The sequence below is a fragment of the Dendrobates tinctorius genome, unplaced genomic scaffold (genome assembly GCF_039654945.1).
Source record: "Dendrobates tinctorius isolate UK_male_01 unplaced genomic scaffold, ASM3965494v1 ptg000219l, whole genome shotgun sequence".
Taxonomy (NCBI): Eukaryota; Metazoa; Chordata; class Amphibia; order Anura; family Dendrobatidae; genus Dendrobates; species Dendrobates tinctorius.
Window position 1 is genome coordinate 1,033,162 of NW_027361886.1, and position 15,498 is coordinate 1,048,659.

At 42.7% G+C, this 15,498-nt stretch overlaps 1 protein-coding gene across 2 annotated transcripts in view; it reads right to left on the bottom strand.

The window, feature by feature from the left end:
- The window catches only part of HOMER3 (homer scaffold protein 3), a 328,522-nt gene extending 313,232 nt beyond the window's left edge, over positions 1-15,290 (bottom strand). Inside the window, exon 1 of one of the 2 annotated variants that reach the window (XM_073555104.1) lies at positions 14,804-15,290. In XM_073555104.1, the coding sequence (XP_073411205.1) occupies positions 14,804-14,835 (32 nt within the window). In that variant the 5' untranslated portion in view covers positions 14,836-15,290. The remainder of the gene's footprint in view (positions 1-14,803) is intronic. The other variant, XM_073555105.1, reaches the window with a different exon arrangement.
- Positions 15,291-15,498: the final 208 nt, after the last annotated feature.

Genomic DNA, 15,498 nt, shown 5'->3' on the forward strand with positions numbered 1-15,498 from the left:
TGTATCTGATTTCTGCAAGTTCAGGAAAAATGGCTCATGTCACAAAGTCTGAACTTGCTACATATAATACCATTTTCCTGATGTAAGGTCTCTTAAATCCAGCACAAATTTTACAATAGTGCCATGGGTTTTGCTCCACACGACAGACACGATTAAAAACAATTCTGAGCTTTTATAGGTCTGATGTCAAGGCAGTGATACATTTATTGGGAAGTTATGGTTTCAAACTGCTTTATTTAAAGGAGTGACATTACTAGGAATTCCCAGATACTATCAGATTTACATGATAGCAAGGCAATCCCTCCCTAAAGTCACAGGCTGAGTGAGAATAAAATACATGCTGGCATAAACTTCCTATGCTGCAACATAAACAATAAATGATGAAACTGGCTCCATATCAATCACTGGCTGTTTACTAGCATATGTGGCTATAGCGTACAGACATAATGTAGGTTTTGCACATCTGGCGATTAGTGCTGAAAATACCTATTGTAGAAACAATACATTGTAGTGCTTTTCATTCTGGCACTGAAGTAATACCATCTGTTTCACATGAATAGTGGCACAAAACTGTGGCAAAGCGGTATTTCTTTGCAACGGAAGTATTATATTACAAAGTATTTCTTAATTTGGAAGATGTAAGAAACAAGAATCTTGGCTATAAAATTGTAAGTTTAGGTTATCACACCCACAGTCAGCTGTAAATAGTGACCTTAATATGAGCATTGCCTTTAACACACTCATCTAAAACTGGCCGTAAGGTGTATTCCCACTATAAGCAGGTGCCGGGGATCACTGAAACCCTTACCCACTGAGAACAGTGGTCCCATTACCTGGCTGCTGATTAAGACTGGACAGCTTGCACTGCTACCTCCATGCGGGTCTATGTCTATCAAGTATTTATGGAATATCCTGTGGAAATTCCAAAACCATTTATACTCCAAATATCCCAGGACTTTGGGTGTTGGAAAATCAGTGCATTTTATTGCCTGAAGGATACTCAAAGAATGTTGCCTCATAACAGACATTGGTGGCAATGTCTGATCCACAGGGTTCAATAAATGTAACCCTTGCAAATAAGCCACTAGGAAAGTACAGTAGCACGCCATCTTCTGTCAGCTACGCTTGGCTTTTTCAGAGTGGTTGCAGCCACAGTAATTAATGAAAGGTCATTGATTTTAGTTTGCAACGGCAGGAGTAATATCCGTTAGACCTCCATCAAGTGAATATTGGTTGCATATTTTAGTACTAAGCTAACAAAATGATAAAACATCTATAAAATAACAATGTTGACTATACAGTAAGCAATTGTAGGCTAAACCATTCAAAATTGCTTTCAAAATGCATAATATAGTACATTCCCACACCTCCTATCACCATGGTCCTCAAACACTCCCTCTTGTCAGTGCAGAGGTGTGACGTGTGGTCTAACCACACCATGGCCAACTACTTGCCACTATAGTGGTATATTACATCACCACTGCATGTTGTCTCTTCACAATAACTCCCAAGTGGAGAGGCATCCAGCTGTCCAGCTCTTATAGTTCAAAAGGTAAGTATCTTAAAATTTTACTCGATTTGATTAGTTTTTAGGTGTTGGATAGACTTTTTAACATTTTGGTATTTTCCAAACTTGTCGATGGGCTTTGTGCCAGAGCTGTGGAGTCGGAGCCTATTTTGGTGGAGTCGGAGTTGCAGTCGGTACAAAATGGACCGACTCTGACTCCTAAAATATATAATAAATTGGATACAGTAGTTCAATGCAGTTTGTGGGGAAAATTATTTCATAAGAATTTGGGAAAGTTATGAAATGTCCTATGTCTGGCCTATCCCTGATCTAAGGTCCAGACTTTTATCTGAGACGGATCTGTGCTGTTGTTTATGTTTATGATAAGTAGTGAAGCTCCTCCTCTACAGATAAGGGGAAAAAATAACAAACACACAGGGAAGGAATGCCTGCATTCATCTTAGAACTCCTGGAGTGAACAGGAAAGCAGGATTAAGGTAGGTACTTCTTAAAGCATATCTAAACTTTCAATAAACTGTGCATAAATCAATAGTCCAGTATATGCTGTCTCTGTATGCTTGATGTTTTAGTTTGTTTTTCCTCTTTTCTCCTGTTTGGATAAATTAGCTGCTCTGACGACTTATATACACTATACATAGAATATAAGGGGAAAAACTTTTCTAACATCTCAAATTCAGAAATACAGTAACAGGATCGATGAGGACATATATATTTGTGTATGTGTGTTCTTGAATATGATTCAGCACAAACATGCTCCCTCCCTCCTCCTCTCTCCATAGACTGTGAAAAAATATGATGGGAAGCATTGAGTGAGCTGTACCCTGAGACCAGGCTGACATTGAAAGTTCAGAGTACAGCTATCTGACAACATATTTTACAAACTTTATACTTATCATCTGTCCTATTGATTTATGCAAAGATTGTTTTATTTCTGTTCTAAATTATACAGTGCATGTTTCCCTATTCTTCCAAGAATTTCAATATACCTTATTTATTTTTACAGGAAAAAATTATTTTGAGAGCAAATTTACATAATTACAAAATGTCTAAGGCTAGTTTCACACTTGCTTTTTTTTGCAGCGCGTTTTTCCCGCAAAAAAACGCATTGAAAAAACGCATACAAAAGCATACAACTGCTGCGTTTTTTTCAAGCATTTTTATGAGCATGCATGAAAAAAACGCAGCGTTTTTATGCGTTTGTATGCGTTTTTAGTGCGTTTTTACCGCGTTTGCGTTTTTTTCCAACATTAGGTGGCCCCTCACACTAACCCAAACCATGACTTTACTAACCCTAACCCTGACCCTAACCCTAACCCTGACCCTAACCCTAACCCTGACCCTAACCCTTAACCAAACCATACTTAACCCTAACCCAAACCCTAACTAACCCTAACCCTGACCCTAACCCTTAACCAAACCATACTTAACCCTAACCCTGACCCTAACCCTAACCCTAACCCTGACCCTAACCCTTAACCAAACCATACTTAACCCTAACCCAAACCCTAAACCCTAACTAACCCTAACCCTGACCCTAACCCTAACCCTGACCCTAACCCTTAACCAAACCATACTTAACCCTAACCCAAACCCTAAACCCTAACTAACCCTAACCCTAACCCTAACCCTGACCCTAACCCTTAACCAAACCATACTTAACCCTAACCCTGACCCTAACCCTTAACCAAACCATACTTAACCCTAACCCAAACCCTAAACCCTAACTAACCCTAACCCTAACCCTTAACCAAACCATACTTAACCCTAACCCTGACCCTAACCCTAACCCTGACCCTAACCCTTAACCAAACCATACTTAACCCTAACCCAAACCCTAAACCCTAACTAACCCTAACCCTAACCCTGACCCTAACCCTTAACCAAACCATACTTAACCCTAACCCTAACCCTGACCCTAACCCTTAACCAAACCATACTTAACCCTAACCCTGACCCTAACCCTAACCCTGACCCTAACCCTTAACCAACCATACTTAACCCTAACCCTGACCCTAACCCCAACCCTAACCCTGACCCTGACCCTAACCCTAACCCTAAACCCCTTTAACTAACCCTAACTCTAACCCAAACCCCTAAATTCCATGGTTAACAAAAAAAAACGCATGTGCAAAAAAACGCATACATAAGCATGCCAATGCGCACATATGCGCACCCATAGGCTATAATGGCCATTTTTAGCGCAAAACGTGCGCATACGTGCGCATGCGCTTTTTTGCAGGACCAAAAAATGCAACATGCTGCGTCTGTAAAATACAAACGCACACCCCAAAAAAACGCAGCGCATGAAAATCGCATACGTGCGCATGCCAGTGCGCAGGTATGCGCACCCATGTTAAATATAGGGGAAAAAACGCATGCGCACGTATGCGTTTTTTTCCAGCGCAAAAAAACGCAAATGTGAAACCAGCCTAAGAAGCATCTTATGAAGTCAGATGTATTTGAGCATGTCACAGTGACTCAAGATAAAAAAACATTTTTATGTGTCAGTGTATGAGTGACCCAGATGAAAACAAATGTTGTGATGCCAAAATCAGTGCATACTCAGGCAGTGATAAAAATGCTCTTTCAAGAGCTTCCAATCTAAAAAGACATTTAAAACGCTGACACCTAGAAGTTTACAAAACTCTGATTGAAAAAGAGCACAACAGCACCAAAAAAAACACTTCCTGCCAGGCAAAAGGAGGAGGAAAGAGCGTCTCAAACATCAGTAACAAGATATTTTGCAAGTGACAAAACTACTGTGACAATGACAGCAGATGTGTTTAAAAGACAGCTCATCGAGATTGTTGTGAAGGATGGTGTACCATTAACATTATTTGCACGACCAGATTTTACAGCTCTTAATGGAGAAATGGCCTCCAAACTTGGTGTTTCTCTGGAAAGAGAAAGTATTAGAAAATTAGTGATTGAAGAAGCCCTTAACCAAAAGGAAGATCTTAAAAAGACTCTCAAGAGACGCTTCATGTTTCTTAAAATGGATGCCTGCACACGCCACAGAGTGAACTATTTTGCTATCAACGTTCCATATGCTTGTGACAAAAAAAAACTGTTACTGAGACGCTGGCAGTAAAAGATACTAAAGCTCATAGCAGCCAATTTCTCCAGACCTTAGTGGAAAAAGTTCTGCAAGAATATGACCTCAAAAAAGAACAGGTTCTTGCTATTGTAACTGATAATGCTTCAAACATGATAAGTACAATTAAACTGATGAATGAGAATAATGAAGGTGAACACCTGCGAGAAGAACATTTCACATTCAGTATGTTGGAGATAGAAGGCCACAGCACTGTTCCCATGAAGGAGGAACAAACAGTTATTACTACATAAGAGCAGCAAAATGATTCTTTAAAATTAAATGATCTTGTTGAAGCTGCTTCACACCTCTTTCCTATTCATCACATGCGCTGTGTTGTGCACACGCTGCAGCTGGCTATAAGAGACAGTCTGCAAGAGGGAATAAGAGACAGTCTTCAAGAGGGACATGCTGGAACTCTGATTAGCAAAGTAAGGAAATTGGCTATTGCTGCCAGAACCCCTAAAATTGATTCCATCTTGAAGAGACGTGCTGGAAAAGGGGCAATTGTGGTTCAAGCCACTCGGTGGGGCAGCATCTATTTAATGATTGAGCGATTGCTTGAGCTGAAACCCTTCCTTGCAGATATGGCCAACCCTCAGGTAACACTACATGAAGGTCAATGGGCACAGGTGGCTGAATTGAAGGAATTGCTTCATCACCCATTTACAGTGACTCAAAAGTTACAAGCTGAGGATTTTACTCCTGGCATTTTTATGAAGGAGTGGAAGAACTTGTTGTTTTGCCGTCCCAAAGAGGAGGTTTAATCGCAGAAGACATTGCTGCTTCAATGAAATGGAGAGACACTGCTATTAGAAAATAAAATTCTTCTGGCAGCTGTTTATGTGGACCCAAGTCATCGCATATTCATGGATGACCAATAGCTTACTAAAGGAAATGAAGCTCTGATTGAGGTAGCAGTTAGGATGAGTGGGCTACAAGACGGCCCAGAGCGTGAGGACTCGTGTCCTGCCAGCACTGCTGCTGCCGTTTCTTCATCCTCATCAGATGTGGAGTTTCATTTCGACAAGTATTTGGACGACATGGAGCAAGCAAAGTGCTGCTGCAGGGAAAAAGATTCCATTCCCATAGCAAGCAGATTGACCATATTTCAGCAAACTTTTTCACTTGCTCTCAAAGAATAGAAGAGTTCAATCGTTCATCAAAACTGACTGTGCACGAGGCAATTCCTTTACACCCTGAAATTGTTATAGATGTTGCCCATGTGGTTACTACTTTGCCACCAACCCAAGTTAGTGTAGAGAGGTTGTTCTCTATCCTTAAAATAATTGGGTCAGATTTGAGGTCATCTATGAAGGAGGGTCTGATGGAGGCGATACTATTTCTCAGAACAAATTCATAGACTGCACAAATGTTATTCAGTACGGTTTTTGTTTAAAACTGTTTTTCCACTTACTGCATAGTGTATAATAAATTGTAAATATGCAAAAGGTTTTTTTTGTTCTAAAGTTGTATTCCAATAAATATATTTTATGTTCTGAATTGCTTGATTATTGTATCATAATAATGATTAAAAGACTGATGTTACCATTTTACTCAAGTAAATTTATCACTTAAACTTAAACATGAGCCATGTATGAGGGAGTTGGAGTCGGAGTGGTGAAGTCGGAAACTGAGGAGTCGGAGTTGGAGTTGGAGATTTGGCTTACCAACTCCACAGCCCTGTTTTGCGATGTGTACAGTAGTAGTACATGCGAAGTACGTACTTTATAGGAAACCTATCATGTTTAAAATGGTATCTGATCTGCAGGCATGATGTTATAGAGCAGGAGGAGCTGATCAGATTAATAGACATTTTGTGGGGTAAGTTGCAGTAAACATTGCATTTTATTCATTGCAATCCCTGGTGTTTTCATGCATGTGAGTCCAGTTGGCTGTCCCATTCAGTGACTGACAGTCTTGTGCATGTAGACAGAGCTATCAATCACTAGTATGACCGCTCGCTGGACTCATACATACAAACACCAGGGATTTCAATGAAAAAAATACATGTTATATGTAATCTCTTTCATGAAAACTATACATCATTTTGCTCAGCTTCTCCTCTATACCATGCTGTCCACAGATCAGACTGTGTGTACAGCATTCCCTTTAAAGTGGCTGACCAGAACTTTTGAATTGGTGGGCTATCCTTAGGATAGGTCATCAATATGAGATCAGTGGGGTGCAACACCCAGCTCCCCCAACTATCATCTGTTCCAAATGCCGACTGGATGTGATCAGTTACGGAATAGAACAGCACAGCTCCATCAACTGTGTAAAGGCCACAACAGGGTACTGCAGATCCACCCCTAATTCAATCAGGAACAGCTAATCGTCAGAGGGTGAGGTGGAAGGATGTGCTGAGTGTAGAACCCCAAAGTGATCTGATATCTGATGATTTATCTTAAGGACAGGCCACCAATATAAAAGTACTGGACAATGGTATACTATATGGCATAATACGCAGCATCAAACCCGTAGCAGTTCCTGATCGTGGGCACATAACCTAAGAGTTTTAGGGACAAGTAAAAAAAATCTGACCCGCACTCAGTATACTGTTTATTGAAACAATGCCCACTTGTAAAAAAATATAGGTGGAAACCCAAATTACAGGATCTGTAAACAACAGCTAACCTGTTCAATAATAGCTTACAGGGGCAACATTTCCATACAATGTACAGAGGAAAGACAAACCAAAAAAGATAATGACAAAATATCACAAATACACCAGCTTTCTCTGACAAGACACCTAATGTAATGTTAAGAAAATGTACAGCTTTCCTTTGAATCCTCAAAGTCTTTCTTCCTTTATAAATTTGCTATATGCACAAGCATTTAGAGAGTGTACTTATATGTCCTAAAAACATTATTAGTGCTTTGGTCTTCCGTTCCAACACTACAGAAGTCCTACCCATAGGATAAGCGCCCACACTATGTAAAGTTAGCGGATATGCCAGTGCACATGTTGCATCATTATGGTGTTTCTCCTCTCACAGAATTGGCAAGTGGCTATAAAAGACATGCTGAAAGCAATGATATTGTACAAGGAAAACATCTCAGAGGCATAATCCCTAGTATCCTGAGTGCTTAGCACAGAATGCCACATGGTGACACCTTTTTGATGCCAGAAAAGAAATAGAACATGTCCGATTTTTCCATAATTGAGAAAGACGTACAGATTATTGTGATCAGACTTTGACCAGAAGTTAATCAGAGTGTGGTCCAATTTCGCATACTTAGAGAAATTAAAATGAAACTTTCTGCACCTTCTCCACTCTGACAGTCCATGAAAATCTGACCGCATTTGGATATTATTTGAGTGATGTCCAATTTTTTCATGGACTCTTTGCCTTGCATTGCCATTTTTTATGCAACCCTCAGATCAAAATAGGTCACGTCTCCATGATTTTTCGTGGATTGAGAGCAAACAAGGACAGGGAATGGCCAATAGACTACCAAGGGTATGAGTGCTATCCATGGAAAACACGGATAGCATTTGTATGTGAAAATTTTATGTCTGTATGAGTTCTTAAAGTGAATCTTTAATTGCTTTGAAATAAATATAGCGGAGAGGTACTGGATACACTTGGAGCTGTTTGTGTGGATTACCTGGGAGTACTCTGATTTCCTCGAACACTCCAAAGTCATACTAGTAGGGATTGAGAGCCCCAATGGGGACAGTGATGACAATGTCTGTAAAGCGCTGTGGAATTAATGGCGTGATATAAATGAGTAAAATAAACAAGTGCCAGAGTGTGTTGTAAAGATAATAATAAGCACATATTCTCCTACAAATCTGTTGTTGCTCCTCTGTATCACTGCCTAGATGATTCCCCGCTGGTCACCTCTCATTCAATTCCAGAGCAGTCAGCATATGACTGCAGCAGTGACCAACGCAATACCGCTTTGGCTACTGGTTACAAGTTACTAGAAGATATGTTCATGTGAATGTACCCTTATAGATGTAGCTTTTAAGGACATGTTCACACCTTCAGAATTGGATCAGATTCTGTGCATAAAATAATTTATCCAATGTAAGTAAATACAGTACTATATCCCATTCATATGTGCTAGAAAAATTCAGTTTTTGCTGAATGATCATTCATGTCCATTCTTCTAGCAAGCGATGGCAATGGGACTAATTCTTGTCCGGATCCAGAAGTACATCCGCAGAAGAAATCTGTGTTGGCCTTGGATTTTTACTGCACATTATCTTGTAAGTACATAATGAATCTGGCATAGCCAATTCCTAAACGTGTGAACATATCCTAACGTTATCCATGTCTAGAGAACTTGTACAAACCACTGTTTTTTCATACCCGAAAACATGGTGACAATTTTAAAGAACCATTACAATTTTTCTGAAACTACATTCTTCTATAGTACATCTACACAAGGGTTCTAGCTAAATGTCACAAAAGAAACATTATAAAGACTGGAAAAAAGTGAAATATCACAAACACCCATGTTGATGAGAACGAATTCTGTGCTACAAATTATACGTTCTGTAAACTGCTGGAACATAAATTATACACCAAAAAGACGTCTTGTGGCATTTAAGATTACATGACGTACAGAACTGCATGGCAGCTTCTTATACAGAAAGGACAAAATCACTTGGCTTTAAAAAAACAATTAGAAGTAAATATACCTATTCATACATTGACCAGATGATATGTACACAATATAAAAAATATATAATCACATATCACTTGGAAAAACAAAATCAAATACAAAGTCAATAAACATACTACATTGAAGTGCAGTAACTCAAGAGCAAATATATGAAACAGAGCATATGTATGATTGAAATAACAAAAAATTAAAAAAAACATAAAAAAAAAGCAAAATGTCCAACAGGGGACGCTAGTGTGGCCAATAGAATAATTACAGTCCAAATAAAGGCCATGCAAATGAAAAGAATGGGTATGGAGAAAATTCTGGTACAGTGACCCCCTCTCCTTACAAACACTAATTATAAATACAGGGTATCACATACATGAGATCGGGTATCTGGAATAGAAAAAACGACAGATCAAGAGATGGGAATTAGTACACAACTAATGGGAGGTATATAGTTCACACTGAACCCAATGTTAAACCCATACAACTTTCATTAAACAAATCATATCCAAGTTTCTTATAATCATGACAGATACCTGTGCAGAAAGATAACCCTGTGGTAGGAAGAGCACATCTCAACATGGTGACTTTTGTGAGTAGCCCGGCAGAGAAGAGCAGATCTGGATGCACATATACAGTGGGGAAAAAAGTATTTAGTCAGCCACCAACTGTGCAAGTTCTCCTACTTAAAAAGATGAGAGAGGCCTGTAATTGACATCATAGGTAGATGACAACTATGAGAGTCAAAATGAGAAAACAAATCCAGAATATCACCTTGTCTGATTTGGCAAGATTTATTTTCCAAATTATGGTGTAAAATAAGTATTTGGTCATTAACAAAAGTTCATCTCAATATTTTGTTATATATCCTTTGTTGGCAATGACAGAGTATGTTACCCCCCTGGACGAAGCTTATGCGAAACGCGCGTCGGGGACCAGTACATTCACAGGTCATATGCTCTATATGTACTTTATTCCTTTTGGCACCTGCCTTTTATGCTGACATTTAATTCACTGTACATTTCAGTTTGACTTATGTACAGCCATTTTCTTCTCAGTCTATTTACTTTGTATCTAGTTGTCACTTGACATCTCCTTACTGGAGTAGGTTTTTGTCCCAATATGGAACTGTCCTTGCACTATTTAGGGACATATTCTGCTCATGTGTGCATCTGTTAGATATTAGTATGCTTCCAGTATACACCATCATTTAGACATTCATGCATGGCAGTGATTAGCAGTATGTCACCATTGCTCGCGCATTTATAATTATTCTGCCAGCCCTGGCCACCCACTATTTGGTGGAAGCATATTATATCATATGGGCTGTATATTGGCACCTATTGGCTGTATCACCCATAACTTTTTCTGTCCCATTATGGAATTGTCCTTACTTTTTTTAGGGACATACTTTGCTGATTAGTGTATTTGTCTGCTATCAGACCTTTTTCCTAGGATACATCATTACCTAGGTATTTATGTATGGTAGTGATAAGCAGTAGTTTGTTAGTGCTCGAGCTATCTATATATTTTGCTGGCCCTGCATATTTACCATCTGGTGGAAGTATTTTACACTACTATATAGGCTGTACATTGCAGTTTTTGGCTTTACCACCCAGTACTTTTTTGGATCTTTTTGACATAGAATGGCGCATAGGTAATGTGCACACTGAGTGCATCATTTTTATAGTGCATTTGTATTCTGTGATGTTATATTGGATACTCATCTCTTTTTATATTATACTTGTCTATGTCTTTGTGTCTTTTTGTGTTGACCAAATAAAATGGTAGTATTTTATGGCTACATGCTTCCGTAAATCTCTTTTGATGATAGTTGTGTTGGAAGAGCCATTTTTCTAGGCCTAATCTTTTTGAATATTAACTGATTCAGAAATCAGCATTGTGCATCAATATTTGTAAGACAAATCTCTTAATTTCTGTGCATTTCTGAATTGACTTACAAATTGATAAAAGTGCTGACAAAAAACTAGCGTGTGAATGAGGTCCTAGATGGCACACAGGAAAGGACTGAATAAAGCAGACCCCATCAATAAGCTACAGCTCCATGGCTATTCTGGTCACATAACAGCAGGTCTCAGACAAGGGACAACACTAAAAACATTAGTGTGACTTTTCTGTGGCTTGCTGTTAATTTACTATTTTAAAATTGCCATTTGACTAACTAAAAAAATAATCACAGATGAGTAACAACTTGACTTAGATTAAACTGTGCAGGGGCAAAGTCGCCTGCAGCTTAGAACCAAAGATACAACTGTGCTTGTGTAGCAGTTGTGGCAAGCTGTGGGTCACAATTCGACCCCAATGACAATCACGTGATCCTGTTGTTGCGCTATAGGTCCAAGGCATCCACACTTGCTTTGTTTTTTTGGATTTTATAATGTATGTGTTGATCTTATAGACTCTAGTCATTGAGATAATATTTAGATTTTCTTCTACAATGCCATTATACTGCACATAGATGCTGACACACCACCACACAGACTTTCATCAAACTCAGCCATGAAGCCAAAGATCAGCCATGTACCCCACCATATATCTTTCTGAAATGGTCCCTGTGGCTCTGGAGCCGCCTGAGGCTTTGTCACCTGTGTGTGGTTCACCACAGATGCTCTCACTTATGGCCACATGCACTAGTTACAATACAATATTGCAGACAGATCCTACCTTCTGAATAGTAACATATCAGGAAATGTTTGCAATTTCACCATTTATTTTTCTATTTTTTAGCAAGTCTCTTTTCCCATTATACATGAAGATTACTCTTATGACCACCAATGAATATTGGGGGGGGGGGGGGTCATCCTGTTTTGGGCATTCAAAAAACAGCACATGATTTTGGAGTCTTTTACTAATAGCTCTCAACTATGGCATGACTGGTCCCAGGAGAGATCCCTTGTTACTTCTCTCTGTGGGCAACCTGTACATAATATGTGCTAATTAGAGTTGAGCGAAACAGGTCGGTCAGATTCAAAAGTCGCCGACTTTCGCCAAAGTCGGGTTTCATGAAACGAAACCCGACCACAGTGTGAAGTTGGCCATGCGGTCGGCGACCCAAGCGTCAAAGTCGGGTTTCGCCGAATGCTTGCACGTGACTTTTTTCAGCCAATGAGAGAAGCAGAGCGTAGCGTAGCTGGAGTGGTAGTGGGAGAGAGGAAGTGGGAGAGAGAGAGAGAGAAGAGAGAGAGATTTTGCCGCCTCTGGGGTTAAAATTCATGCCAGGTGTGTTTACAGTCCTCCACTCACTGCTGACTTTTCTCCCCATTGACTTGCATTGGGTTTCGTGTTTCCCGACTTTTCCCTATAGTCGGCCGATTTCGTTCAACTCGACTTTTGAGAAAGTCGGGTTTCATGAAACCTGACTCAACCCTATAAAAGGCAAAGTCGCTCATCTCTAGTGCTGACTTTAAGCTTTCCAGTGTCAACTGTAGAGGAAGAGGGGTTTGCAGCCTAATGGATACATATATCCTATCCATTAGAACATGATGTAGGTACTCAAATTTAAAAGGATACGTTTCATTAAACGATGGCAAATTAAAATAGAGTTTTCTTTCTATGCAATTGGCCAACCAGTTAAAGGAAAACCTCAGTGACCTCCAATATCCATGATGACCCTGCATACTAAAGTACGGAGAAAGGCAGAAAAATCTGCCGAAACGTTGCTGCTCATGGATCAGTAAAGCCACGGGTTTTCACTTTAATTTTTGGAGTGCTGCCTTTTATTCTGATTATCTATCCATCTATCTATCCCATATCTATTATCTATCTACCTATCTATCTATCTACCTATCTATCCTTCTATCTATCTACCTATCTATCTATCTACCTATCTATCCTTCTATCTATCTATCTATCTATCTATCCAATATCTATCATCTATCTTATCTAAATATCTATCTATCCCATATCTATTATCTATCTATCTATAGATCTGTCTATCTATCTAATTATCTATTATCTATCTATTTATCCTTTTTTTCTGATTTTCTATTTTCGAGGATTGGACATCACCCTAAGGCCGGGGTCACACTTGCAACTGCAATGGGAGAAACTCGCCCCGAGTCTTGCATAAATACCTAGTACTTGGGACCGGAGTGTGCGTCCCCGTGTATTTCTATGCAGTCGCACGCTCCGGTCCTTATTGCCGGCGGCAGTGCCGGGTATTTACGCGAGACTCAGGCTGAGTATCTCCCATTGCAGATGCAAGTGTGACCCCGGCCTTAGGGTGATGTCCAATCCTCCAAAATAGAAAATCAGAAAAAAAGGATAAATAGATAGATAATAGATAGTTAGATAGACAGATAAACAGATAGATAGAAGGATAGATAGAAGGATAGATGGATAGATAGAAGGAAAGATAGTTGACAATAGCAGGGGAGTCAGATCCCCTCCATTGTATGCCGTACACCCTGTGCCAGGTTCTGCCGGCCATGTACAGCCTGTGCCGGGTCCTGCCGGCCACGTACACCCTGCGCCGGGTCCTGCCGGCCATATACACCCTGCGCCGGGTCCTGCCGGCCACGTACACCGTGTGCTGGGTCCTGCCGGCCACGTACACCCTGCGCCGGGTCCTGCCGGCCACGTACACCCTGCGCCGGGTCCTGCCGGCCACGTACACCCTGCGCCGGGTCCTGCCGGCCACGTACACCCTGCGCCGGGTCCTGCCGGCCACGTACACCCTGCGCCGGGTCCTGCCGGCCACGTACACCCTGCGCCGGGTCCTGCCGGCCAAATACACCCTGCGCCGGGTCCTGCCGGCCACGTACACCCTGCGCCGGGTCCTGCCGGCCACGTACACCCTGCGCCGGGTCCTGCCGGCCACGTACACCCTGCGCCGGGTCCTGCCGGCCACGTACACCCTGCGCCGGGTCCTGCCGGCCACGTACACCCTGCGCCGGGTCCTGCCGGCCACGTACACCCTGCGCCGGGTCCTGCCGGCCACGTACACCCTGCGCCGGGTCCTGCCGGCCACGTACACCCTGCGCCGGGTCCTGCCGGCCATATACACCCTGCGCCGGGTCCTGCCGGCCACGTACACCGTGTGCTGGGTCCTGCCGGCCACGTACACCCTGCGCCGGGTCCTGCCGGCCACGTACACCCTGTGCCGGGTCCTGCCGGCCACGTACACCCTGCGCCGGGTCCTGCCGGCCATATACACCCTGCGCCGGGTCCTGCCGGCCACGTACACCGTGTGCTGGGTCCTGCCGGCCACGTACACCCTGCGCCGGGTCCTGCCGGCCACGTACACCCTGCGCCGGGTCCTGCCGGCCACGTACACCCTGCGCCGGGTCCTGCCGGCCACGTACACCCTGCGCCGGGTCCTGCCGGCCACGTACACCCTGCGCCGGGTCCTGCCGGCCACGTACACCCTGCGCCGGGTCCTGCCGGCCACGTACACCCTGCGCCGGGTCCTGCCGGCCACGTACACCCTGCGCCGGGTCCTGCCGGCCACGTACACCCTGTGCCCTCTCACTTGTGCCCATATGCCCTCTCACTTGTGGCAGTCTCTCTGCCGCCCACTGCATGCAGTCACTTACGTGCACTCCTTGTCCATGTCCGTCTCTCTCATGTCTCCGCACTCACTTCTTCCCCTGCCTCTCTCTGTGGTGCCGGATGCTCTCCAAATTTCCTGTCAGTGTCCCGCTCCCCAGCCCCGTTAGCTCCTTTCTAGCCCCCTCCTGTCCTTTCTCTTTCCAGACACAAAGGGCTGAGCGATCAGGACGGAGCAGACACCGCTGCTGCCCGGGGAGAAGCTGCCACCGGCTCTGCCCTCTCGTGCGGCACCACAACTTTCCGTCACTTTCCTGTCACATCCGTGGGAGCGGGGCAATGACTAAAATGAGCGAAATCACGTGAGACGTCCCGAGTGGTCCCGTAGTCACTAGTGATGTGTACCCGTACTGTAGGCTGGCACAGCGGCGGCCAGTGCCCAGTGATGCCCGTCTGCCTTTGTTCTGCCTTCCTCGATCAGCTGCCCCATCCTAGAGACAGCACTAGCCTCCGCGCCTCACTTTATTCCCAGGCACTTTGCGCACTCGATGTCTCCCTCTGCTGCTCGTTCTGATAACAGCAGCAATTACTGACGCTCATCTTTAGATTAAAGTGGAAGAAGTCTGCAGGCGATTGTATGGGAGATTGGCCGACATTCATCCAGGAAACTCAGACGAGCTACAGCCAGTCTGTCATCGGGCCATGTGTCGTGCTATCCATGGGACACTAGCATGTCCATATT